Source organism: Pantherophis guttatus, chromosome 2, assembly GCF_059756535.1.
Source record: "Pantherophis guttatus breed Tessera chromosome 2, ASM5975653v1, whole genome shotgun sequence".
In the NCBI taxonomy this organism is placed as follows: Eukaryota; Metazoa; Chordata; class Lepidosauria; order Squamata; family Colubridae; genus Pantherophis; species Pantherophis guttatus.
The window spans coordinates 289,892,269-289,919,667 of NC_142064.1; the positions used below are offsets into that span (position 1 = coordinate 289,892,269).

The window sequence follows — 27,399 nt, forward strand, 5'->3', positions numbered from 1 at the left end:
GGATCAGCGTATAACTTGAGCTAAGTCTAAGCAACTTAAAGAAAAGCAACAACAGGAAAGACAAGATAAAAAGGGAGCTAAGAGTACTACACAAGAGACTGGAGCCATGGGGGGAGCAGGACCGAAGATTCTGGAGGACATTCGGTTATTCTGCTCTTTGCTCCAGAAAGATAAAGATGACGATTAAGTGTTTATCTTGGAATGTGAATGGGTTGAATTCAGCACAGAAAAGGAAGAAATTATTTGCATATTTGAAACAATTTAATAATGATATAGTTTGTCTACAAGAAACGCATATTACAGTTCAAGATCAAAAATATTTGATAAACTCCAAATTAGGAAAGCATTTTATATCTTCAACTTTGCAAAAAAAGAATGGTGTGGTTATTTATGTAAATAAAAAATTTTCGGCTAAAGTTATAGAAGCAGATGAAGATGGTAGGTTTGTAGCAATTGAATTATTTACAACAAACGGCCAAATTCTTCTGATTGGAATTTATGCTCCCAATCAACAACAGGATCACTTCTACAAAATGTTACATACTAAAATACTGCAATGGGATTATAGATCTATTTTAATCATGGGAGACTGGAATGGAGTAATTGACTCCAAATTAGATAAAAAGACTCTGGCGAAGTCTAGGATTAGGCTACCACAGACCTTTTTTGATATGAAAGAAGATTTGGAATTAAAAGATATTTGGAGAATACACAATCCAAAAGAATTGGACTATACTTTTTTTTCAGATAGACATAGATCCTTCTCTAGGATTGATTTCATTTTGTTGTCAGATGATCTACTTGTTAAGACAAAAAGAACAAAGATTTTTCCAAGAACTTTGACTGACCATAGCCCAGTATGGATAGAAATTGAGATAGGCAAGACTGAGAGACGCTCTTGGAGATTAAATGAGAACTTGTTCAGATATGAAAAAAATATAATAGAACTTAAAAAGCACTTGAAAGAATTTTTTGAAATAAATTTGAATAAAGGCACCCCAATAGAAATTGTCTGGGATGCAAGTAAAGCTTACATGAGAGGGGTGCTTATCTATATGAACTCTAAACATAGACTGATTCGACAAAAGAAAAGATCTGAATTGGAAGCAGAAATAAAGAATAAAGAACAGTTACTTATTAAAAATCCAACAGATGAAAGAATATGTGGTGCTATAAAACTTCTGAAAGACCAATTTCAAATGCTTATGGCGGAACAAGTTGCAACAAACTTACAATATGCGAAGCATAATACATTTTGTAACGCTAATAAACCGGGCAGATGGTTGGCCTATACATTGAGGAAAAAACAGAGTATACGGACTATTGATAGTATTGATATTGGAGGGAAAGAAATTTTTCAACAAAAATTAATTAAAGAAGCTTTTGTGGATTATTATACTAACTTATATGCTAAAGAGGATGTGCAGAATGGACTTATAGAAAAATATCTAGATGATAAAAGAGTTATAAAAATTACTGACCAACAAAAGGAAAGAATGAATTATCCTATAACAGTGGAAGAGATAATAGTAGCAATTAAACAATTAAAAACAGCTAAAGCTCCTGGTACGGATGGCTTGACTGCAGTCTATTATAAAACTTTGCAAGTCGAAATGGTGGAACAACTTAGAGATTTATTGTGCAATATTCAACAAGGGGGTAAAATACCCCCATCATGGACAACAGCTTACATATCTTTGATACCAAAAGAGCAAGCCGGTCCTAAAAAACCGGAGAATTATAGACCAATATCTCTTTTGAACTCCGACTATAAAATTTATGCGAAAGTATTAGCCAACAGGTTGATGCCAGTAATTCAAAAGGTGATTCATGATGACCAAGCGGGATTTATCGAGGGTAGATACATGAAGGACAATGTAAGGCAAGTAATAGATCTATTGGAATATCTTGAGAAGAACAAACAGATCCCTGCAGTGCTGGTTTTCTTGGATGCAGAGAAGGCCTTTGATAGAGTGGATTGGAATTTTCTACTAAAGACTTTAAAAAAGATGAACTTTGGGGATCAATTTGTACAGGCGATTTCAGCAATTTATTAAGAGTAAAAGGCACAGATTATTATTAACGGAAGCTTGACAACAGAGTTTAAAATTGAAAAAGGAACAAGACAGGGATGTCCGCTGTCCCCACTTTTATTTATTTTAACACTAGAAGTCTTGTTAAATACAATACGGGACTCTAATATCTTGAAAGGTATAACGATAAGGCAAGAGGATTACAGAATAAAGGCATTTGCAGACGATCTAGTTGTTACCCTAACACAGCCAATGGAATCAATAATCCTGATGAAGGACATTATACAAGACTATGGTAAAGTTTCAGGTTTTAGACTGAATCACAAAAAGACTAAGATGATAGTTAAAAATATGACACAAGATCGTAAACACGAGCTTGAAGGGAGGGCAGGTTTTGAGGTTGTACCAAGGGTAAAATATCTAGGAGTCCAGGTTGCAGAATCAAATATGAAATTGTTTCAAAATAATTATGAGATGTTGTGGCGAGAGGTGCAGAAAGATATGGAGACTTGGAAAAAACTGCAACTGTCTCTACTTGGAAGAATAGCAGCAGTTAAGATGAACATTTTGCCAAGATTTCTTTTTTTGTTTCAAATGATTCCGGTGCTTAAAAGTGATAAACAATTGAAAGTGTGGCAAGCTGGAGTGAATAAGTTTGTCTGGAACGAGAAAAAGCCGAGAGTGAAATTGAAAATTATGCAAGATGTTCCAGAAAGGGGAGGTCTTAAACTACCAAACCTACAGCTATATTATGAGGCAGCAGCTTTGACTCTAACAAGTGATTGGTTTGGAAGGAAAAAGACTGGAATATTGAATGTAGAAAGTTTTGATCTTGAATTTGGATGGCATGCCTACTTATTTTATGATAACAAAGTCGACAAAGTATTTAAAAGCCATATACTTAGAGACTCTTTGATGAGAGTTTGGAAGAAGCACCGATTCAAATTGGATTATAAAATACCGCTATGGCTGGATCTTGGTCATACTTTGTGGAATACAAATATAATGTCACTCGGGGGGGGGGGGGTTATAGAAAGAGGTTCTTTTTACAGATGCGGGCAGATGGCAGCTGAAGACACTACAGACACTGTTGGCTGAAGGGATTAATATAACCTGGCTACAATATAACCAATTGCAATTGAGATGGAAAGAGGACCAAAAAACTGGTATTATGTTGCACGAGGAAGAATTGGTTAGACATATAAAAGAGAAAAGTCCAATGCATATTAAAAGGCTTTATAATGTTTTGTTAGAAAGGGATTCAGAAACCGAACTAGTTAAAGATTGTATGATTAAGTGGGCTCAAAATTTTGAAGAACCAGTGATGTTGGAAACATGGGAAAAAATTTGGGTTCAGAATGTTAAATTTACACAGTCGCAGAATTTGAGGGAAAATTTCTATAAAATGTTTTATAGATGGCACTTAGACCCCAAAAAGTTATCATGTATGTACCCTAATGTTCAGCCAAAATGTTGGAGATGTGAATGTTTGGATGCTACATATTATCATGTTTGGTGGACCTGTAGGAAAGTTAAGGCTTTTTGGATAAAAATTTGGTGGGTCATGCAGAATGTTTTGAAGAAAAAAATTCAATTCTCTCCACAATTGTTTTTATTGGGTATAGTTAAGGGTTTTACATTGGGTGAAACAAAATTGATATTGTATATGATAACAGCAGCAAGATTGTTGATAGGTAAATACTGGAAGAATGAAGCCTTGCCCACTCTTGAGGAATGGACTATGAAGATGGTCAGTTTTATAGAGATGGCGAAGATTTCAGCATACTTAAAAGATTGTTCACAAGAGATTTATGAATGGGAATGGAAAAAGTGGATAGAATATGTTCAGAACAAATATCAAACTAGGAAGTATCAAATAGCTTTTACTTGAAAATAATGTATTAGAAATTTTTTAATGTAATGAAGATAAAAAGAGAAATTATAAGGGGGAGGGAGGGGTTCAAGTTTTATACAAGTTTTATACTAAGGGGGGTTTTGTATCGGATATGAGTATATTGTGTGGAAGTCTGGGGGGAGGGGAGGGTTAGGGAGGTTTGGAAGTTTGGGGTGGGTGGTGGGGGGGGGGAAAAAGGGGAGAAAATGTAATTGTAAAACTTTTGCAATAAATATTTAATCTGGTCTCTAGTTTGAAATTGCTTCCAGATTGTCTGTTTGCAATGAGAAAAAAAATGAAACTTTGATTCTGTTTTGTAAACTAGGCAGGTTTATTGTTATAGAAATCATGTGTACATTATGTTGTGTAAAAGCAAAACGTTATGGTTGTAATGTTACCTTCGACTGTACCAAAGAAGGTCAAAAGTTGATGCCTTTTTTTTCCTCCTAGTACACTATAGCCCCTCTTTTCCTCTCTTCTTATTTTTCCATGTTTTTTTTTCATTGTATTTTATACTTTGATAAACTAATAAAAGTTTACTTGAAAAAAAACCACTCACAAACATTCATGAAAATATTAGGGAGGCACTTCCAGGCATCAAGATGTAGATGATACACAAAGCAATTTCTGCTTCTCCTTTTTTATCCCTTTCCCCAATGATAGGAAAAGAAGATTATACTTAAAATACAGTAGATTTAGCCTAAGTATTCATGTCTCCTTTCTGCTTTACTTGGGACAGGCAACAAGAATCTGCTGTCTTGTATTTTTTGAAACCAGAATAATACAACCACTAAGGAATTCCATAGACCTCCAAATCTTTGTTGAGAGGTGGGCCTATTTGACTGATCATAAATGTAAATTTCTAATTTCTTTGTTGTGCTTTGCTCAGGAATAGCAGTATCATAGGTTGAGTCCCCAAAGGAAACCAGACGTCTCCTACTCCTCCCCCCTATAAGGTGCTAATCTCTTCCTTCCTACCTGAGTCAGGAATCCAGCGGCTCTTTCAGCTTCACCAATAGAAGAAGATGATTCCATGAACAACGGTGACTCCATTTTGTCCACTGGGAAGGAGAGAGACAGGAAAGGGTTCAACTTCATCTTTTCTAGCTTGAAGGCACAATTTAAGATTTCTTCCTGTCCTGCCCAGGAAACCTCCATTTTTCTCTCTTCAACACTCTGCCTTTCATAGGCTCCATCATGGGAGCCAAGAATAAAAGGAGAAGACCAAACGCACCACTTCCTGAAGAACAAACCTCGGTTAGATTGTTCTCCTAACCTTTTGGAACAACACATGGAAGTTTATATTCTTGGCAAACAAAGCATTTGCTCAATCACTGTAAATCCCCCCTCCCACTCTCTGCAGTTTGAAATCAGAGAAATTAGCGATATTCTAGAAACCAGGAAACATGCCTGCAAGGACAGTGTTGGAAATGGCCCAGCAGGGATCCGTGTAGGAATTTAGTCAAAATTATCTCTTTAAGGAAAGCCAAAAATAAAGAGAAATCTCTCAGGATGGAGGAGGAGCCAGAATGCAACTCAAGATGTCCCCTACAAGAGTTGGTCTTCTGGGAAAGACCAACCATAGCCTTGCTCTGAAGGGAGGGAATTCCTTTGTGCGCCTTAAGTCTTCTAGCTTGAAGAGAGAGTTCGATCTTTCTTATTGGGTCAACTTCTAAGTCCAATGACTAAGACACGACAAGACACCCAGAATTAAGGATAACTAGACTCTTTCTAGAAAGTCTCCAACCCAGTGGAACAGTCTCCCCTTACCTAGAGAGGTATCCTGATCTGGACTTTTATCCTTGGGGATCCCTCTGAAAGACAGATCAGGAGAAAGATTTGTGCGGATCCAGCGAATTCCTCCCCATTCCTGGGAGAACCTCAGAACCTGAAATATAAGCAAAGAAGAGCAGTTAAAAGGACAGGACAAAAGAGGAGCTTCATTTTATTTTCTGCCCACAACACCCTTGTGTCCATCAGTGGCGATGGATGAGACCCAATAGGGAAATTCAGGGAGAAATGGAAGAATTCAAGCAGGTGAAGATCCCTTCAGATTCCACAAAAGAAGCTTCTCTGACCTGCAGCTCTTCCTGCTTCTCTCCTTTGACAGGCTCAGCAGGGATCTTACAGCCACTGGCAATGCCACTATCTGGTCTCTGCTAGCTCTCCAAAGATCCTCCCAGCCTCAGAATCTGAATCTGAATCTAAACGGAGGGTTCCTTTAGGCTTCCTTCTCTCCTCCCCTCTCCCCAATTCATAGATCTCCCCGCATGCGCAGCCAACAGAAGTTATGGGGCGGACTTCCCGCTCCCTCCAACCTCAGAATCTCCTTCCCTCCCCTGGGCAGGATCTGAATCGTGGGAACCCCTCTTGCCCGCTTCCACCGGATTCCCAGGGAGCAACTCTCAGCCGGAACATAGAGAAAACTCAGCCAGAGTGGAGCAAGCGCAGTGGCCTCGTCAGTCGGCAGCCAAGAGAGCGCCCCCTACTGCCACCTGGGGTGAAGTCGCTGCCCACACAGAGACACAGAGAGAGAGCCAGGAGTGTCAAAGGTGCTTTTTCAAGAGGTAACTGGACTTTATTTTTCTCTTTGAAAACCTTTTGATTCTTATCCAAGATGCTTCTTCAGCTCTAACTGGAGGGTGGGGAATGGAAGGATTCATACTCCTTGCAGAAAGCCGGTCACTTGCATCCTTTGAGAGAGGCCTTGAGGCCACTTGCAGATTTATCTGGGTCCACCTCAGGTTCACCCGAGTTGTGCAAATGTGTGCGGAGCCTTCGTGGAACTGAAGAAGGTATCCCTATATTGCTTATGGCTTATATCAGGCTTATATACTGCTCCACAGTGCTTTACAGCTCTCTCTAAGCAGTTTACAGAATGATCATGTGGCCCCCAACAATCTGGGTCCGCATTTCCCCCACCTCGGAAGGATGGAAGGCTGAGTCAACCTTGAGCTGGTGAGACCCGAACTGCCAAACTGCTGGCAGCCCGTGATCAGCAGAAGAAGCCTGCAGTTACTGCGTTCTAACCACCGCACCAACACGCCCCGATTGTATTGTAAACTACATCCTCCTCAAACTGGGACCAGAGTTGCCTCTGAGTTTTCTCCTCCTTCACCTTCCGGAAGGGATGAGGGAGCCAGGAGGGGCAATCCCGGCTTCCATCCTCCAAACGTCCCACAAAAGGCTCCCTGTAGCGATACATTTCATCCAGATGTTTCACCTTTGTGTAAATAAATCCCAGGGGAAACAGGGAGATTTCTCCAAGAAATGGGAATGCAGACTCAGACCTCGATCACTGAGCTTCAGTATTCATGTAATACCGAATTATGTCATTAAGGATGGAGAGAAAAGCGTGGAGGGGAAAATGAGGCCACGACCCTGGAAGACCGAGATGGATGGGAAAAACATCCTCATCACCTGATGCTTCTCAGCCGTCAGACTCCCCGGGAGGTCAGGGAAACGGGCCATACAGAAAGGCCTCTGGAAAGCCAGAGTGGGTCCTGCACTGGAAGGCTAGAGACACGTGTCACGGGGGTCGTGGGAAAAACAAGTGAGCCGTGGCTGGAGGAGACCTCTAGATTTGGGGCCTCATTGGCTCGTAGCCTGGGATTTCCCCATCTCAGCAATCGTTGCGGAAAGGTCCCCTGCAGTTGCGCTGCACACAATCAGTGGAGCCCCTCCCCCTTTCTCTTTCTGCTCCAAAGGCTTTCTCGGCAGAGACAAATCACCAGAAATTCTGCCCAGAGACCGATGACTCATCAGAAGCGAAGCTTCCCATTGGTGCAACCGATTTCTGTCAGGCCAACTCTGAAATAAGGCCAACTCCGCCCAATTCCACTTCTCTTGGGGAGGGGGCTTGGGGGAAGCTTCCAGGGGCTCCGCCTGTTGCCGCTGCTGGTGGGGACGTCGGCGGGAGCCCTGGAAACAAAGGGGTTCCCAGCATTCGGCTCTTCTACAGGGAGTCCTGGAGTCTCAGAGGAGTGGGAGGAGCCTATTCTGGCGGGAAGAGCGGAGACGGAGACAGAGGCTGCTCTGAGGGAAGAGCCACCATGGGAGTGGTGGTCTTTGGGGTCCTCAGGGAGGGACTAGACTCCTTTCTCTGGGTCAGACACCGAATTGGGCCTCCTTCTGGTCCCCTCTCCTCCCTCAGGGGCCCCTTTCCGGCTTCTCTGTTGGGAGACCCCCAGGGAACCCTTTAAAGTCATACCCTCACTGAGGCGAATGAATCGGCCGATCCCCAGATCCCCACACTGGATCCCCTGTCAAGCCCTCAGCCTCCAATCGCCCCCAAAGACCCTTCAGAATAATGATGGTATTTGGCTCAGGGCTACATTTGCAAAGGGAAAGAGTGGAATCCGTGGCTGGACAATCAGGTATATCTAGGCTGACTAGTCAAACCCAAACCCTGCAACCGTTCTTCATATGTTTTAGTCACCAGGCCTTTGGTCACCTTAGTTGTTCTTCTCCAAACTTTTTCCAAAGTCTCAACACCTGTGACCAAAATTAGTTGTAGTATTCCAGGTGTGGACTTAGTAAAGCGGTACTAATACTTCAGCAGATTTTGATTCTATGCTTCTGCCTGTATTTGGGAGAGATTTTCAGTGGCTGGGATGGAGGGAGGGTGTGGCTGGTAGAAGGTGGGAGGCCTCGACCAACTAGTCATGGCCAGGTGTGTGGCCGGCTTGGCGCAGCTCCCTTTGGCTAATTTCTAATTTCTACCTCTATTGTCTAACCATTGATAACACAAATCCCATGTTAAAATACATTGTGTCTTTGTCCTTTATCTTTAATGTTAACCTATCCATTTCTGTACAATCTAGTATTTTTCTAATTATATTTTGGTCTGTAGGAGTTTCCTCATTCTTCCAGTGTTGTGCAAATTCAATTCTCGCTGCTGTCAATATATGTAGTATTAAATATTTGTTCCCTTTGTCATATTTTTCTGATATTATACCTAACAAAAATATTTCTGACTTTAAATGTATATCTTGCTTTAACTATGTGTTAACGATATGTTGCTTTAACTATGTATTTGACTCAGCCTTCCATCCTTTCTAAGGTAGGTAAATTGAGGACCCAGTTTGTGGGGGCAATAAGCTGACTTTGTATAAATATACAAAAGTATGAAGGTTATTGCTTAACGCATAGTAAGCCGCCCTGAGTCTCCGCAGAAGGGCGGCGTGTAAATCAAATTTAAAAAAACAAAACTCTAATTATGTGTGTATTATGTGTGTATTTTCGTCCAATTTTTTTTTTTGCCTTTCGGCATGTTCACCACTTATGGTAATAAGAGCCCGGTTTACATTTCCTGATTACATTTCCAACATTTAGCAGACAGGTTTTTAAACATCTTGGCTATTCTTCCTGGTGGCAAATGCCACATTTGTTGTATTAATCTTTTATAGTTACCTTTTTTAATTGTACTTCTTCCTGTTAAGTAAAGTCCCAAATATTTAACTTTCTTGATTACCTGAAAATCTATCTTCTTTCTTTCTTTCTTTCTTTATTTTATAAAATTTGTATGCCGCCCTATCTCCAAGGACTCAGGGCGGCTCACAACGACAGTCGACCAAGCGACTATTAAAAACAACGAATATACATAAAAAATCAAGAAAGTTTTTTTTAAAAAAAAAATTAAAATATACTACCCCATCAGTCCAGCCCTTTGTCCATTCATTTTTCTGTTAATCCGTAAGGGAAATAAATTGACTGCTGTCCACAGGATATTTTCCTGCCCATTGTGGGTTGTTTCTTGAGAAGGATTCTCTTTCACAAAAACTCCTTCCGCATTCCGTACATTTCTATTTCCCTCTTTTATGGATCCTCTTATGGACAGAAAGGCTACTATTAAATCTGAAGCTGTTCCCACATTCCAGGCATTTTTAAGGTTTCTCTCCGGTGTGGGTCCTTTTATGAATAGTCAGAGACCTACTAGCAACGAAGGTCTTTCCACACTCTCTGCACTTATAAGGTTTTTCTCCTGTATGGATCCTGTTATGGTAACTAAGTTGACTGCTTCGGCTGAAGCTCTTCCCACACTCTCTACATTTATAGGGTTTCTCTCCTGTGTGGATCCTCTCATGAGAAGAAAGAGAAATCTTGCTAGTGAAGCTCTTTCCACACTCCATGCATGTATAGGGTTTCTCTCCCGTGTGGACAATTTTATGGCGATTCAGTCCACTGCTGGTATTATAGCTGTTTCCACACTCCATGCATTTATAGGGTTTTTCTCCTGTGTGGACCCGTTTATGGGTAGCAAGGTCACAGCTTTGCCTGAAGCCCTTCCCACAGTCTAGGCACTTATAGGGTTTTTCTCCTGTGTGGATCCGTCTATGAGAAGTAAGAGAACTCTTTACACTGAAGCTCTTTCCACACTCCATGCATTCATAGGGTTTTTCTCCTGTGTGGACCCGTTTATGCGAAGCAAGGGTACCGCTTTGGCTGAAGCCCCTCCCACAGTCTAGGCATTTATAGGGTTTTTCTCCTGTGTGGATCAGTGTATGACAATTAAGAGCACCGCTTTGCCTGAAGCTCTTTCCACACTCCATGCATTTAAAGGGTCTTTCTTCTGTGTGTATCTTTTCATGGGCTGTAAGGGAACACTTTGTTCTGAAACTTTGTCCACAAATCACACATTTATAAGGTTTTTCCCCGGAATGGATCCTTTTGTGGCATATCAGGTAATTACTACTTGTAAAGCTCTTCCCACATTCTATGCATTTAAAGGGTTTTTCTCCAGTATGTACCCTTTTATGGGAAGTAAAGGAACCCTTCACACGGAACCTTTGTCCACAATCCACACATTTGTAAGGTTTTCTCCCCGTATGGATCCTTTTGTGGCATATCAGGGAACTACTAGTTGTGAAGCTCTTCCCACACTGTTTGCATTTAAAGGGTTTTTCTCCTGTGTGGATCCGTCTATGTGAAGTAAGAGAACTCTTTACACTGAAGCTCTTTCCACACTCCATGCATTTATAGGGTTTTTGTCCTGTGTGGAGCCGTTTATGGGAAATAAGGCTACCGCTTTGCCTGAAGCTCTTCCCACAGTCTAGGCATTTATAGGGTTTTTCTCCTGTGTGGATCCGTTGATGACAATTAAGACCACTGCTTCCCCTGAAGCTCTTTCCACACTCCATGCATTTATAGGGTTTTTCTTCTGTATGTATCTTTTCATGGGCTGTAAGGGAAGACTTTGTTGTGAAACTTTGTCCACAAATCACACATTTATAAGGTTTTTCCCCGGAATGGATCCTTTTGTGGCATATCAGGTAATTACTACTTGTAAAGGTCTTCCCACATTCTATGCATTTAAAGGGTTTTTGTCCAGTATGTACCCTTTTATGGTACCTAAGGGAACTCTTCACACTGAAACGTTTTCCACAATCCACGCATTTATGGATCTTTTTATCAGAAATTGAATTACTGCTTTTTCCACAGTCCACATCGTTGTAGGGCTTCCCCCTTGCCTGGTTCTTTTTATGTGAAGTAAGATTATTACTGCTGGAGCTTTTTCCTGATTTGCAGTGATTACTAGCATTGGGGTTTGCTTTGAATCTTTTTCTACTTTGACATTTCCACGTATTTTCTTTGGAATCACGTTGGGTCAGGAAGTGATCCATTTCTACACATTCAAGAATCAATTTTTCTCTCCACTTGTGCTTCTTTTTATGTTTCTTCCTTCCCCGCTTATTTGTAGATGTCTCTACAAATAAGGAATTTCAGTTGTGATTATTTGCAATGGCACTAAATTTGGCTCTTGGTCGTTTTCCTTCTTCTGCGCCTAAAATGCTTGTAGGGAAAGAAAAATAAATTAGAATAATCTACAACCTCTACTTTGGTGTCCCTATGCATTGATTTATCTATTATTCTGGGCATCTCCGGAGAAAGGAATGAGGGAAATGACAGCATGAATATTACTTATTAACTTAAAAGACTAGCATGGCTACTCATCTAACCCTCATTCTTGGCAGTTAAAAATTTAAAGCAAAAACACATGTTGACATCAGGACGTGGCACACAAATTGTCTTGGCTATGACGCACCCAACTTGCATTCAATAAGACAACATATATCACTGCAACACAAAGGAAGACACAATTGTGCAGATCAAATGAGTAGGATCTCTTTTGATCTGCAAATCCTAAAAGCACAAATGTCTATGGAGATTCCCAATCATTCATGGTCATATTTGTCCCAAAAGGTGCTTCAGAAGTTTCTTCAGCTTCTTGGATGAGAAGCGAAACGTCTTCAAAGACAAACCAGGAAGTCCAGTTGCCTCTTGAAAAAAGCACCTTTGGGATTAAAATCCAAAGTAAAAATTCTTGATGGGATGTTTCCCTAGGTGGACCCATCACATGATATGATAAAAAGGGCAGAATCCACAGCCTACTGCTGACATTCAATTAGTTCATGTTTTATCACCTTGACTGAGTCTGCTGACTTTCAATATCAACTTGCCTTGATCAAGGGGCATAGAGTGCCTTAGATAAACCATCTACCAGTGGCCCCAATATTTCATCATGTTTGCAAGAGGTTATGTGGGATTTCTGTCTGACATCGTAACCAAATGGTCTTTGTGATTCTTTAACGAGGCAGCTTTGCTCACACGCATGAATATTTCCATTTAATTTTTTTATTAGTTTATCGAAGTATAAAATACAAAGAAAAAAAATCAGGGAAAGGAAGAAGAGAGGAAGGAAAAAGACAGGATGACATGGCCAGCAGGTGTCATGCCCAGAGAATCTCCTCACCCTGGACCAAGGCTCTGCAACCTGAAGCCATTTGGATCAGTTTCCCATAGAAAACACCAGGAGCCACAAAACCTGAGTCGGCATGGCCAACACAACATCACTCACTCCCACCTAATCACATGACCACCACCTCCAGCCACATCTACCTAGGTTTTGTGGCTATTACCATGCAGCTGTATTAACATGGGTGAGGGAAGAGAAGAGAAGAGAAGAGAAGAGAAGAGAAGAAAAGAGAAGAGAAGATTTGGGAGGGACCTTGGAGGTCTTCTAGTCCAACCCCCTGCTTAGGCAGGAAACTAAACCACTTCAGACATGGTTATCCAACATCTTCTTTAAAAATTCCAGTGTTGGAGAATTAACAATTTCTGGAGGAAAGTTGTTACACTGATTAATTGTTCTAACTGTCAGGAAATTTCTCCTTAGTTCCAAGTTGCTTCTCTCCTTGATTAGTTTCCACCCATTGTTTCTTCTTCTACCCTCAGGTGCTTTGGAGAATAGTTTGAGGCCCCCTTCTTTATGGCAACCCCTGAGATATTGGAAGACTGCTATCATGTCTCCCCCAGTCCTTCTTTTCATTATTTATTTATTTTATTTATTTATTTATTATATTTCTATACCGCCTTTCTCCTGTAGGACTCAAGGCGGTTGTCAGCCTCAGCTTTTCTGCTTTAGCTGCCATAAGAAACGGGGAGGGATTAGGTATGGAGCAAAGGGGGGGAAGAGAGCAGGAGGGGGTTTGTCTTTGTAGGAGGGGACTTCGTGGGAATCGAAACTGGATTTCAGAAGGGGACGGCTGACCAACTGTCTCGACATTCCTGATGGATGACGCTGCCAGACGTGTTGCCACCTGACCTTTGGAAGACCTTTAGATTGGCTGAGAAAATATAAACACGAGGGGGGGGAAGAAGCTTAGTAGATGCATTTCGCGCGTTTTGTTCACTTCCAGCTTTTCCTGGGCTGTTAATCTTTCATATTCAGTAAAAGTACCAAATTCTTCAAAATGCTTGAGTTTGGGGTTTTCTTTCCTGGATACTGAAGGAAGCATACCCGACATTAAGGTGGAAGTCATCCCAGTCATCCCGGACAAAACCCGAGGGGACTGAAAATCCAAAGTATGTCAGATCGAGGGAGTGATGAAGAAGGGAAGATGGGGGCAGCGAGTTCAACCGCCCTCCAGTCGGAAAGAGAAACTGCAGAATGGCTGGAAAAACTCCGTTTGGAGCCGGAGGAAGCTAGATGGTTCAAAGGAGTGGGGAGACTGCCGGACTGGGGGGAGAATCCCCAGGGAGTGACGACTTCCAGACCCCGAAAAAGGGAGGTAGTGTGGATGCAACAGCAGAAGGAACGTCTCATGATAGATCAAGCCTTGCAGCTTATCCGTGATGTGGAAGAAAGCAGAAAAAACCGTGAGTCTTTTGAAACTCCTGTGGAGAAGGGGGAAGCAGACCCCAGGGGGGAGGCCGAAGAGACAGCCTGCGGGGGAGAGGAAGAGTTTGAGGAGGGAACATCCCAGGCTTCGGCAGCTTGAGGGAGAGATGCAGCCGGCCAGAGAACCCCAGCCCTGCAGGCCCCCCCCCCGCAGACGTAAAAAGTCAAAAATCCCCCCCCTTCCTGGGAAGTTTGATGGAAATCCTAAAACCTTGGGATTTTTCCTGACCCAAGTGTGGAACCACATGCAGGATTGGGGGGAGAACTACGAAACAGAGGCGGCTAAAGTCAGAAGCGTTGCGAATGCCCTAGAGGGAGTGGCGGCTGAGTGGATGGTGGTTCTCCACAATAACAACTCCCTCCTGCTGAGAAATTATAACCAGTTCATGAGGGCCCTTAGAAGGCGTTTTGAAGACCATTTAGCTGAACGAAAGGCGAGACTCAGAATGAAGAGCATTCAGCAGGGCCGGAGGCCGGTGGCAGAGTATATCCAAGAGTTTTGTGAACTGGCACCTTATATGACAGGCTGGTCAGAAATGGCTCTTTTGGAGAGTTTCAAGGATGGATTGAATGAAGAGATATATCGAGATTGCAGGAGCATGGGGGTCCCCGATGATTTGGATAGATGGTACATAGTAGCTGAGGATGTGGAGATCGAGCTGAAACGGAGGGAACTCCGAGGAAGGCGGATGGGGGACCAGTCATCCTCTTTCTACCGTAAGGGGGCGGCCAAGATGACTGGCGGGAAGACCGAATTCAAACCCAAGTCAAAGCCCTTCACCTGTTTCAAATGTGGGAAGGAGGGTCACCGGGCGGCCGAATGTTTCTCCAAACCACCGCCAAAAGCCACCGGGGCCAGCCAAAAGAAAAGCGATAAAATACCCGTCAAAACCCGCGGCACCGCCCTGAAAGGAGAAGTCGTTGAGTTCACTCCCCGGAACCAGCGTGAGTTGGGAACTCCGACCAACGATGACGACAGCGAGACGGACTCCGACTCTGACACCGACGAACGGGTGAGTCACACGGAAGAACCCTTACTCATCCCCGTAGAAGTAAGGGTGCCCTCCACAGGAACTCACGCGCAATTGTTAGCCCTGTTGGACTCGGGGTGCACTAGGTGCATAATTAGCCCCAAAGTAGTAGAGGAAATGGGACTGAGACTGAAAACTTTAAAAAGACCCATTGCATTTTGTCAATTAGATGGGTCGATTGCAGGAGGGGGCCCAGCTAGTTTTATGACCGAACCCCTTGAACTACAGTTGGGGAATCATGTAGAGAAGCTCAGTTTTATCGTAGCACCTGGCATGGAAAGACCCCTGATTCTAGGACTGCCCTGGCTTCGTAAATGGAACCCACGAGTAAATTGGAAAACGGGGGTCCTGCGCATCCGTACGGCAGACCCAACTCCGGAAAAGGAAGGCCCCTCCCTAAGGGACGACATAAGACCAGAAGGGGCAGCAGTAGCCATTAACTATATTGAGGGAGAAGAGAAAATTCCGAAGGAATATTGGGACCTCAAGGAAGTGTTTAGTGAAAAAGCATCGGATGCTCTGCCTCCCCACAGGGCCACTGACTGCACCATTGAAATACTCCCAGGGGTGAAGCTTCCCAAACCAAAAATATACCCTATGACACCTCGAGAATTGGGGGAATTGCGAAATTTTATTGACAAAAACTTAGAACGGGGATTTATCGAACGAGCTAAACCCAAGGTAGCAGCGCCAGTAATGTTCCGCGAAAAGAAAGATTGATCCTTCAGATTAGTTGTTGATTATAGAAACATGAACGCCATTTGCGTGGAAAATGTCTATCCCCTCCCACTTATGAAGGACATGTTGGCCCATTTAGGAAAGGGAAATTTTTTTACCAAACTTGATTTAAGAGAGGCATACTACCGAGTGAGAATAAAAGAGGGAGATGAATGGAAGACAGCATTTAATTGCCCACTGGGATGTTTCCAATTTAGAGTACTCCCTTTTGGACTACAGGGGGCCCCAAGTACATTTCATACCTTGCTCAAAGATCCCTTCAGCTAAAACCCTCGCAAAATTGTTTATTCGGCAGATTTACCGACTACATGGGTCTCCAAAAAGAATAATTTCTGACAGGGGTGTGCAATTTACTTCCAGTTTCTGGAGAGAATTTTTAAGATTGATAGGTTCTGCACAGGGGTTGAGTTCCAGTCACCACCCTCAGACAAATGGCGCTTGTGAAAGAACCAATGGGGTGCTCGAACAATACCTTAGGTGTTACGTGAATTACCAACAGGACAATTGGGTAGACTTGTTGCCATTTGCAGAAGTGGCATATAACAATTCTGTACACAGTAGCACCGGATTCACCCCTTTTAAGGTGGCATCGTGCCAGGATTTTGTACCCATTCCCGAGTTACCTCAAGATGATCCCCAAAATCCCTCCTTGATAGATTGGATGGAACAACTAAGGAGCACCTGGACAGTGACTCGGAAGGCATTAGATGAGGCACACCGAGCTCATAAGGCACAAGCCGATAAGAAAAGGTCCCCAGCTCACATTTATAAAGTGGGGGATAAAGTCTATTTGTCTACCAAATACTTACAAACCACCCAGAGGTCTAAAAAGCTGGGGCCTAAGTATGTAGGACCATTCCGTGTGATTAGACTGATAAATCCAGTGACTGTTGAATTGGAATTGCCAAAAACCTTGAGACGGATACATCCTGTATTTCATGTTAGTTTATTGAAACCTGAGCACTCATCTCCCCTAAGGGCTGATCATAGCAACCCTCCAATTCCCATCCTCATAGAAGGGGAGCAACATTTTGAGGTTAAGGAAATCTTGGACTCTAGAAAACACCATGGTAAAGTCCAATATCTGATTGCCTGGAAACATTTTCCACTATCTCAGGCTGAATGGGTAAATAAACGGGATGTCCGAGCTCCCAAGAAAGTACAACAGTTCTATGCCAAATACCCTGATAAACCTTGATCATTGTATATATTCTGTTTCTGTTTCTCTTTTTTCCTTTTATTTAGGACTAACGTCTCTTCTGCTAGAGGGGCCGAATTTCAGCCTCAGCTTTTCTGCTTTAGCTGCCATAAGAAACGGGGAGGGATTAGGTATGGAGCAAAGGGGGGGAAGAGAGCAGGAGGGGGTTTGTCTTTGTAGGAGGGGACTTCGTGGGAATCGAAACTGGATTTCAGAAGGGGACGGCTGACCAACTGTCTCGACATTCCTGATGGATGACGCTGCCAGACGTGTTGCCACCTGACCTTTGGAAAACCTTTAGATTGGCTGAGAAAATATAAACACGAGGGGGGGGAAGAAGCTTAGTAGATGCATTTCGCGCGTTTTGTTCACTTCCAGCTTTTCCTGGGCTGCTAATCTTTCATATTCAGTAAAAGTACCAAATTCTTCAAAATGCTTGAGTTTGGGGTTTTCTTTCCTGGATACTGAAGGAAGCATACCCGACAGCGGTGTACAGTCAAGAAAAATATAGACACACAAACATCATAAAATTGCTAATTAAAATTGTTAGTTAGTTTGGTCAATTAAATAAAACCCAGAATTAGATAACATTTAAAAAATCATTCGCATGTTTGTATGTTTAGCCCTGCCTGTTGGAACATCAGGGTCTTGAGGGCACGGCAGAAAGCACAGAGATCAGGGATATTCCGTATCTCTGGGGGCAGTTCATTCCAAAGGGTTGGAGCCCCCACAGAGAAGGCCCTCCCCCTGGGAGTCGCCAGTCGACATAATTTGACTGACGGTACCCTGAGTAGTCCCTCCCTGTGAGAACGAACTGGTCGGTGGGAAGCTATTGGTGGCAAAAGACGGTCTCGTAGGTACCCAGGTCCTAAGCCATGGAGCACTTTAAAGGTGATAACTAACACCTTGAATCGCACCCGGAAGACCACCGGGAGCCAGTGCAGCTCGCGTAGGAGAGGTGTTACATGGGCGTAACGAGCTGCGCCCATAATCACCCGCGCGGCTACGTTCTGGACCAGTTGGAGCCTCCGGGTGCTTTTCAAGGGGAGCCCATGTAGAGAGCATTACAGTAGTCCATACGGGAGGTAACTAGGGCATGAGTGACCATGCGCAAGGCGTCCCGATCCAGAAAGGGACGCAACTGACGGATCAGGCGAACCTGATAAAAGGCACCCCTGGCCACGGCCGTCAAATGATCTTCTAAAGATAACCGTGAATCCAGGAGGACACCCAAGTTGCGGGCCCTCTCTGTGGGGAGCAAGATCTCATCCCCTATTGTCAGTGATGGTACCAGCTGACTATACCGGGATGCCGGAAGCCACAGCCACTCGGTCTTGGAGGGGTTGAGTCTGAGCTTGTTTCTCCCCATCCAGATCCGCACGGCCTCCAAGCAATGGGACATCACAGCAAGGGCATCATTGGGGTGGTCTGGGGTGGAGATGTATAGCTGTGTGTCATCAGCATACTGATGAACACTCACCCCAAAACCACGGATGATCTCACCTAGCGGTTTTACATAAATGTTGAACAGAAGGGGTGAGAGGACTGACCCTTGCGGCACCCCACAAATAAGGTGCCTCGAGGTCGACCTCTGCCCCCCTGCCAACACAAACTGTGAACGGTCAGAGAGGAAGGAGGAGAACCACCGAAGCACGGTGCCCCCTATTCCTAACCCCTCCAGCCGGTGCAGTAAGATACCATGGTCGATGGTATCAAAAGCCGCTGAGAGATCTAATAGGACCAGGATAGAGGAGCAACCTCTGTCCCGAGCCCTCCAGAGATCATCCACCAATGCGACCAATGCCGTTTCTGTGCTGTATCGTGACCTGAAGCCCGACTGGAACGGATCCAGATAGACAACTTCATCCAGGTATCGGGGTAGTTGTCGCGCCACCACACTCTCAACAACCTTCGCAACAAAGCGAAGATTGGAGACTGGACGATAATTTGATAATATAGCCGGGTCCAGGGAAGGCTTCTTGAGGAGGGGCTTCACAACCGCCTCTTTCAAGGTGGCGGGAAAGACACCCTCACTCAGAGAAGCATTTATAATCCCCTGGAGCCAGCCTCGTGTAACCTCCTGGGAGGCCAGTACCAACCAGGAGAGACACGGGTCCAATAAACATGTGGCAGCGTTTTATTTTATTTTTTTATTTTTGAATTTGTATACCGCCCTTCTCCCTGAGGACTCAGGGCGGTGAACAGCCAAATAAAAACATCAAATACAAATATTAAAATACAGTTAAAAATATATATATAAATTTGGCCCCATTAATTAAAACAATAAACCAAACAATTAAAAAAACATTTAAAAAGAATTAGGCCAGCCCGGCTTGTTGGAAAAGGAAGGTTTTAAGGGCACGGCGGAAGGCACTGAGGTCATGGATTCTCCTTATCTCAGGGGGCAACTGATTCCAGAGGGTGGGAGCCCCCACAGAGAAGGCCCTCCCCCTGGGGGTCACCAGCCTGCATTGTTTGGCTGATGGCACCCCGAGGAGGCCCTCTCTGTGGGAGCGCACGGGTCGATGGGAGGTCGTCGGTGGCAGCAGGCGGTCTCGGAGATAGCTAGGCCCTATGCCATGGAGCGCTTTAAAGGTGATAACCAACACCTTGAAGCGCACCCGGAAGACCACTGGGAGCCAGTGCAGCTCGCGCAGGAGCGGTGTTACATGGGAGCGCCATGCAGCTCCCGTCACTACCCGCGCTGCTGCGTTCTGGACCAGTTGGAGCCTCTGGGTGCTCTTCAAGGGGAGCCCCATGTAGAGAGCGTTACAGTAATCAAGGCGAGAGGTCATGAGGGCATGAGTGACTGTGCACAGGGAATCCCGATCAAGAAAGGGCCGCAACTGGCGGATCAGGCGAACCTGATAAAAGGTCCCCCTGGTTACAGCCGTCAGATGTTCCTCCAAGGACAGCTGTGTATCCAGGAGGACTCCCAGATTGCGAGCCCTCTCTGTGGGGGCCAAAGACTCGCCCCCAATAGTCAGTGATGGAGTCAACTGACTATATCGGGATGCCGGGAACCACAGCCACTCAGTCTTGGAAGGGTTGAGCCTGAGCCTGTTCCTCCCCATCCAGATCCGTACAGCCTCCAGGCACTGGGACATCACTTCAAGGGCATCATTGGGGTGGCCTGGGGTGGAGATGTACAGCTGAGTATCATCAGCGTACTGATGGTATCTCAACCCAAAGCCACGGATGATCTCGCCCAGCGGCTTCACATAAATGTTGAACAGGAGGGGCGAGAGGACCGACCCCTGAGGCACTCCACATATAAGAGGCCTCGAGGTCGACCTCTGCCCCCCTGTCAACACGAACTGCGACCGGTCGGAGAGAAAGGAGGAGAACCACCGTAACACGGTGCCCCCCATCCCCAACTCTTCCAACCGGTGCAGCATGATACCATGGTCGATGGTATCAAAAGCCGCTGAGAGGTCTAACAGGACCAGAACAGAGGAGCAACCCCTGTCCCGAGCCCTCCAGAGATCATCAACCAACGCGACCAATGCCGTTTCCGTGCTGTGCCCAGGCCTGAAACCAGACTGGAACGGATCCAGATAGGATGTTTCCTCCAGGAATTGCGGAAACTGTCGCGCGACCACACTCTCAACAACCTTCGCCAGAAAGCGAAGGTTGGAGACAGGACGATAGTTGGCCAATATTGCCGGATCCAGGGACGGCTTCTTGAGGAGAGGCCTCACCACCGCCTCTTTCAAGGCTGTGGGGAAGTAACCCTCACTCAATGAAGCGTTGATAACACCCTGGAGCCAGCCTCGTGTAACCTCCCGGGAGGCCAGTACCAACCAGGAGGGACACGGGTCCAGTAAACATGTGGCCGCACTAAGTCTCCCCAAAATCCTGTCCACATCATCGGGAGTCACAGCATCAAACTCCTCCCAGATAACATTCTCAAGACTATTCCTCGTCACCCTGCCCTGATCTACCCAGTCAGAGTCCAAGTCCCCCCGGATCTGAGTGATTTTGTCATACAGGTATTGTCCGAAATCCTCCGCCCTGCCTTCCAAGGGATCCTCCCGCGCTCCCAGATGGAGCAGGGAGCGGGTTACCCTGAACAGGGCTGCCGGACGATTCCCTGCTGACGCAATAGAGGCGGAAAAGTAATTACACTTTGCCGTCTTTATCGCCACTAGGTAGGTCTTAATATGCGACCTTACCAGTGTTCGGTCAGATTCAGCGCGACTGGCCCTCCAACCGCTCTCTAGGCGTCTTTTCCGGCGTTTCATCTCCCTCAGCTCCTCGGTGAACCAAGGAGCCGCGAGGGATCGACAGCGGGTCAGAGGCCGCAAAGGCACGACTCGATCCAAGGCCCCACCAGCCGCCCGATCCCAGGCAGCTACCAGGTCCTCGGCCGAGTTGTGTGCCAGATCATCAGGAATTGGCCCAAGCTCCGTCTGGAACCTATCAGGATCCATCAGGCGCCTGGGGCGGACCCATCTAATTGGGACCGCCTCCCTGCGGCGGGGTGTAGCGGTACGAAGGTCCAGACGAAGGAGTGAGTGATCTGACCATGACAAGGGTTCCATGTCTATATCCCCTATAACAAGATCACTCAACCACTGGCCAGAGACAAAAATCAAGTCTAGAGTGTGTCCCCCCCCGTGAGTGGGGCCATGAACTAACTGGGTCAGGTCCATGGCCGTCATGGAAGCCATGAACTCCCGAGCCATCCCAGACATTTCAGCGTTAAGCTTGCCCAGAATCCTGTCCACGTCCTCAGGAGCCACAGAGTCAAACTCTCCCCAGATAACGCTCTCAAGACCTGCCCCCGTCTCCTCCCCTGGATCTACCCAATCGGAGTCCAGGCCTTCCCGAATCTGAGCGACTTTATCATGCAGGAATTGTACAAAATCCTCAGCTCGACCCTTTAAGGGATCTTCCCGTACCCCCACCTGAAGTAGGGAGCGGGTCACCCTAAACAGCGCAGCTGGGCGGTTCTCTGCAGATGCAATAAGAGCGGAGAAGTAGCTAGACTTCGCCACTCTTATCGCCACTAGGTAGGTCTTAATATAAGATCTCACCTGTGTTCGGTCAGATTCAGATCGGCTTGTCCTCCAATCACTCTCCAGGCGTCTTTTCCGACGCTTCATCTCTCTCAGCTCCTCGGAAAACCAAGGAGCTAGACGAGATCGGCATCGGGTCAGAGGCCGCAAAGGCACGATGCGGTCCAAGGCCCCAGTAGCCGCCCTGTCCCAGGCGACCACCAGGTCCTCAGTCGAGTCGTGAGCCAGAGTCTCAGGAAATGGCCCAAGCTCCATCAGGAACCTTTCGGGGTCCATCAGGCGCCTGGGACGGAACCATTTGGTTGGTTCCGTCTCCCTGCGGTGGGTGGAAGTGACTTGAAAGTCCATGTGAAGGAGAGAATGATCAGACCATGACAAGGGCTTGATGTCTATATCCCCTATTCTTAGATCATTCAGCCACTGATCAGAGACAAAAATCAAGTCCAGAGTGTGATTCCCCAAGTGGGTGGGGCCTTGAACTACCTGGGTCAGGCCCATGTCCATCATGGAAGCCATGAACTCCCGAACCGTCTCCGACATCTCACCAGCAGATGGCAGGTTAAAATTCCCCATAACAATAAGTCTGGGGGTTTCCACCGCCACCCCGGCTATAATGTCGAGCAGCTCAGGCAGGACCGCTGTTACGTGGCAGGGAGCCAGGTACGCAATCAGTAGGCCCATCTGAATCCCCTGACCCCACTTCACAAGGAGGGACTCACATCCGGCTATCTGAGGAACAGTGGCCTCCCTCGGGCAAAGACTTTCTCTAAAGATTGCTGCCACTCCCCCACCCCTTCCCTGAGCCCTTGGCTGATGGAATGCACGGAAACCTGGCGGGCACATTTCCACAAGGGGAACTCCTCCCTCCTGGCCTAACCAGGTCTCCGTAATCCCTGCCAGGTCAGCACCCCCCTCTGAAATAAGATCATGAATGAGGGGGGCTTTATTTACCACTGACCTGGCATTACATAACATCAGCCGTAGACCCAGGGTCTGAGACTCTGAACAACCCGGGAAACGAGCAGTGCTTTGGGGGTCGGAGTGAGCAATCGCTCGTAAACATCGAGTGCGCACTCCCGAAACATAATATGGCCCCCTGCAGCCGTCATATCTGCCCCTCCCACTTACTATACTAATGCCCATCACTTCATCCCCCTGCATCCTTGTCAGATTTCTGTCCCCATCCTCCCATTAAACTAGACATACCCACCGTTCTTCATATGTTAAAACCTCCAGTCCCCTTAATCAACTGTTGCTCTTCTCTGCACTCTTTCTACAGTCTAAACATCTTTTTTACAATGTGCCGACCAAAACTGAATGCAGGATTCCAAGTGTGGCCTTACCAAGGCATTATAAAGTGGTAGTAACACTTCACGTGATCTTGATTCTACCCCTCTGTTTAAGTAGCCTAGAACTGTGTTGGGTTTTTTGGCATCTGCTGTACACTGCTGGCTCATATTTAAATGGTTGTCCACTAGGACTCCAAGATCCCTCTCACAGTTCCTATTATTGAGCAAGGCACCACATATAGTGTACCGTTGCATTTTGTTTTTCTTGCCTAAATGTAGAACCTTACTTTTTTCACCATTGAATTTCATTTTGTTAGTGCTCAATGTTCAAGTCTGTCAAGATCCTTCTGTATCTTGAGCCTATCTTCTGGAGCATTGGCTATTCCTGCCAGTGGTGTCATCTGCAAATTTGATGAATTTCCCATCTATCCCCTCGTCCTAGTCATTGATGAAGATGCTGGAGAGTACTAAACCAGAGCTTTGAGGTACTCCACTGCATACTTCCCTCCATGTAGATGCAGTTCCACTGAGGGCTACAGGTTGAGTGTTGTTGGTCAGCCAGTTAGGAATCCATCTGGGGGTGATACTGTCTAACCCAGAATGGATAACTCTTCGACATAACAGATTACTGCTTTTAGAAGGCCATGATCTCCTATTAGGATGGCATGTTTTTTTATATGGTATAACAAAAACAAAACTCATCAATACTTTCAAGGACACTGTATAAGAAATGCTCAACTTTCAGTATGGGAAAAGGTGAAACCGAAAATTTACATTAAAATTCCAGTTTGGCTCTCATCAATGGAAGTATTTCTACATCCAAATGTAGTAAATCTGGAAAAAAAATTAACGTATAAAAATATTTAAAATGCGGAAGGGGAACTTAAACCAAACAAGAGTTACAGAATCAAGGTGTGGACTTATCATGGTGGCCGCATATGCAAATAAAATCAAGATATGAGAAAGGTATTAAGGATTATGACTTCTATAAAGAGCCTACAATATTTGGCCAAATAATGTTAGCAGTAGATGAAAAGTTGATAAAGAAAATATATAATGACAATGACAGTATGGGCAAAAAACTTTGGCGGCTATAGATTTAGACAAACGGCAAAAGCTTTGGGAAAGAAATTGTAAATTGACAATGGCAACTACATATAAGGAGCATTTATATAAAATGTTTTATAGGTGGCATCTACCACCGGCAAGATTAGCAAAAATGTTTAAAAGCATGTCCACCAGATGTTGGACACCAGGAACAGATTATCATATCTGGAGAATTGTATTTGCACAGTACTGGAAAAATGAGGAAACTCCTACAAAGGACGATGTAATTAAAACAAAATTTAGATTGTGCAGAAATGGATGGACTGACACTAAACATAAAAGAAAAAGAAGATACAGAATGTTTTTCGACATGGAACTTGTTTTATAAATGGTTGCATAGCAGAGGTAGAAACTAGTGGGAAAAGCATTATTGTATAAAAATTGATCCAGAAAATACGCTGTTCAGTAAGCACTTATGTATGTAAGGTGAAAATATATAAATAAAATGTTAAAAAAAGAATATAAATCTGACTTCAGCTCTTCTTATGATGATGGTGTGAGTTCAATCTTCCCAGTGCAACTGAAACAAGTGTATCAAGTAGATTCACAACTTTTAAGAAGTCAAGCTTGGGACTTTCCCATTATGGACATTAACAATGCTGAGAATTCTTCAAGAAAAAAAAGATATGATAGCTATTTCAGTGAGGGAAAATTTAATCGGGGAAGATTTGCTTCAGACCAATTTACAACGTCTCACAGAACAACTTTGGGACTTTTTTCAATGGATACAAATAAAGCCGAGAATTTCTTTAGGAAAGGAGACAGAAGAAAAAGACTCTATTCGATGAAGATAAACTGGAGGGAATGACTTAAATATGGTTTAATTAATTAGGATGGATTTCTTTTTTAAAAATTGATTTATGTACCGTTAGAAAGCTTTAAGTTAGTTTTGTGTTTTTAAAACAAGTATGTATGTATACACAGGTCTGCCGGTCCTTTAAGTAATGCTGAACAATATTCTAAAGTTGGTAAAATATTATGGACTAGATTTGAAAATATGAGAATGAATGCTATATTATTCCCCACAGCAAGGAGAATCTGAGATGGTTAAAATGATTCTTTTCTCCAAATAAGAGATTATATTTAATTTGGTCTCTACCTTGAAATTGCTTCCAGATTGTCTGTTTGCAATGAGAAAAAAAATGAAACTTTGATTCTGTTTTGTAAACTAGGCAGGTTTATTGTTATAGAAATAATGTGTACATTATGTTGTGTAAAAGCAAAACGTTATGGTTGTAATGTTGTTACCTTCGACTGTACCAAAGAATGTCAAAAGTTGATGCCTTTTTTTTTCTCCTAGTACACTATAGACCCTCTTTTCCTCTCTTCTTATTTTTCCATGTTTTTTTTTCATTGTATTTTATATTTTGATAAACTAATAAAAGTTTACTTGAAAAAAAACCACTCACAAACATTCATGAAAATATTAGGGAGGCACTTCCAGGCATCAAGATGTAGATGATACACAAAGCAATTTCTGCTTCTCCTTTTTTATCCCTTTCCCCAATGATAGGAAAAGAAGATTATACTTAAAATACAGTAGATTTAGCCTAAGTATTCATGTCTCCTTTCTGCTTTACTTGGGACAGGCAACAAGAATCTGCTGTCTTGTATTTTTTGAAACCAGAATAATACAACCACTAAGGAATTCCATAGACCTCCAAATCTTTGTTGAGAGGTGGGCCGATTTGACTGATCGTAAATGTAAATTTCTAATTTCTTTGTTGTGCTTTGCTCAGGAATAGCAGTATCATAGGTTGAGCCCCCAAAGGAAACCAGAGGTCTCCTACTCCTCCCCCCTATAAGGTGCTAATCTCTTCCCTCCTACCTGAGTCAGGAATCCAGCGGCTCTTTCAGCTTCACCAATAGAAGAAGGTGACTCCATTTTGTCCACTAGGAAGGAGAGAGACAGGAAAGGGTTCAACTTCATCTTTTCTAGCTTGAAGGCACAATTTAAGATTTCTTCCTGTCCTGCCCAGGAAACCTCCATTTTTCTCTCTTCAACACTCTGCCTTTCATAGGCTCCATCATGGGAGCCAAGAATAAAAGGAGAAGACCAAACGCACCACTTCCTGAAGAACAAACCTCGGTTAGATTGTTCTCCTAACCTTTTGGAACAACACATGTAAGTTTATATTCTTGGCAAACAAAGCATTTGCTCAATCACTGTAAATCCCCCCCCCCCCACTCTCTGCAGTTTGAAATCAGAGAAATTAGCGATATTCTAGAAACCAGGAAACATGCCTGCAAGGACAGTGTTGGAAATGGCCCAGCAGGGATCCGTGTAGGAATTTAGTCAAAATTATCTCTTTAAGGAAAGCCAAAAATAAAGAGAAATCTCTCAGGATGGAGGAGGAGCCAGAATGCAACTCAAGGTGGCCCCTACAAGAGTTGGTCTTCTGGGAAAGACCAACCATAGCCTTGCTCTGAAGGGAGGGAATTCCTTTGTGTGCCTTAAGTTTTCTAGCTTGAAGAGAGAGTTCGATCTTTCTTATTGGGTCAACTTCTACTAAATCCAATGATTAAGACACGACAAGACACCCAGAATTAAGGATAACTAGACTCTTTCTAGAAAGTCTCCAACCCAGTGGAACAGTCTCCCCTTACCTAGAGAGGTATCCTGATCTGGACTTTTATCCTTGGGGATCCCTCTGAAAGACAGATCAGGAGAAAGATTTGTGCGGATCCAGCGAATTCCTCCCCATTCCTGGGAGAACCTCAGAACCTGAAATATAAGCAAAGAAGAGCAGTTAAGAGGACAGGACAAAAGAGGAGCTGCATTTTATTTTCTGCCCACAAAACCCTTCTGTCCATCAGTGGCGATGGATGAGACCCAATAGGAGATTTCAGGGAGAAATGAAGGAATTCAAGCAGGTGAAGATCCCTTCAGATTCCACAAAAGAAGCTT

The 27,399-nt window shown here is 44.3% G+C and overlaps 2 protein-coding genes across 8 annotated transcripts in view; both read right to left on the reverse strand.

Moving 5' to 3' along the window:
• Window positions 1-27,399, reverse strand: part of LOC132710707 (uncharacterized) — a 76,438-nt gene that overhangs the window by 21,995 nt on the left and 27,044 nt on the right. For 4 of the 7 annotated variants that reach the window (XM_087884808.1, XM_087884806.1, XM_087884803.1 and 1 more), the window contains 4 exons: window positions 27,099-27,216; window positions 26,320-26,384; window positions 5,698-5,815; window positions 4,906-4,988 (listed from right to left, as the gene is read on the reverse strand). In XM_087884808.1, the coding sequence (XP_087740934.1) occupies window positions 4,906-4,988; window positions 5,698-5,815; window positions 26,320-26,384; window positions 27,099-27,216 (384 nt within the window). Of the gene's footprint in view, window positions 1-4,905; window positions 4,989-5,697; window positions 5,816-6,005; window positions 6,131-6,245; window positions 6,355-26,319; window positions 26,385-27,098; window positions 27,217-27,399 lie in introns of those variants that run through there. The other 3 variants (XM_087884807.1, XM_087884810.1, XM_087884809.1) reach the window with 3 other exon arrangements.
• LOC132710736 (uncharacterized) lies at window positions 9,144-27,174 on the reverse strand. The gene is made up of 3 exons (XM_087884894.1): window positions 27,099-27,174; window positions 26,320-26,384; window positions 9,144-11,718 (listed from the first exon to the last, which is right to left on the reverse strand). Exon 3 carries the CDS (start codon window positions 11,547-11,549, stop codon window positions 9,813-9,815), a length of 1,737 nt encoding a protein of 578 aa, XP_087741020.1. The 5' UTR covers window positions 11,550-11,718; window positions 26,320-26,384; window positions 27,099-27,174; the 3' UTR covers window positions 9,144-9,812.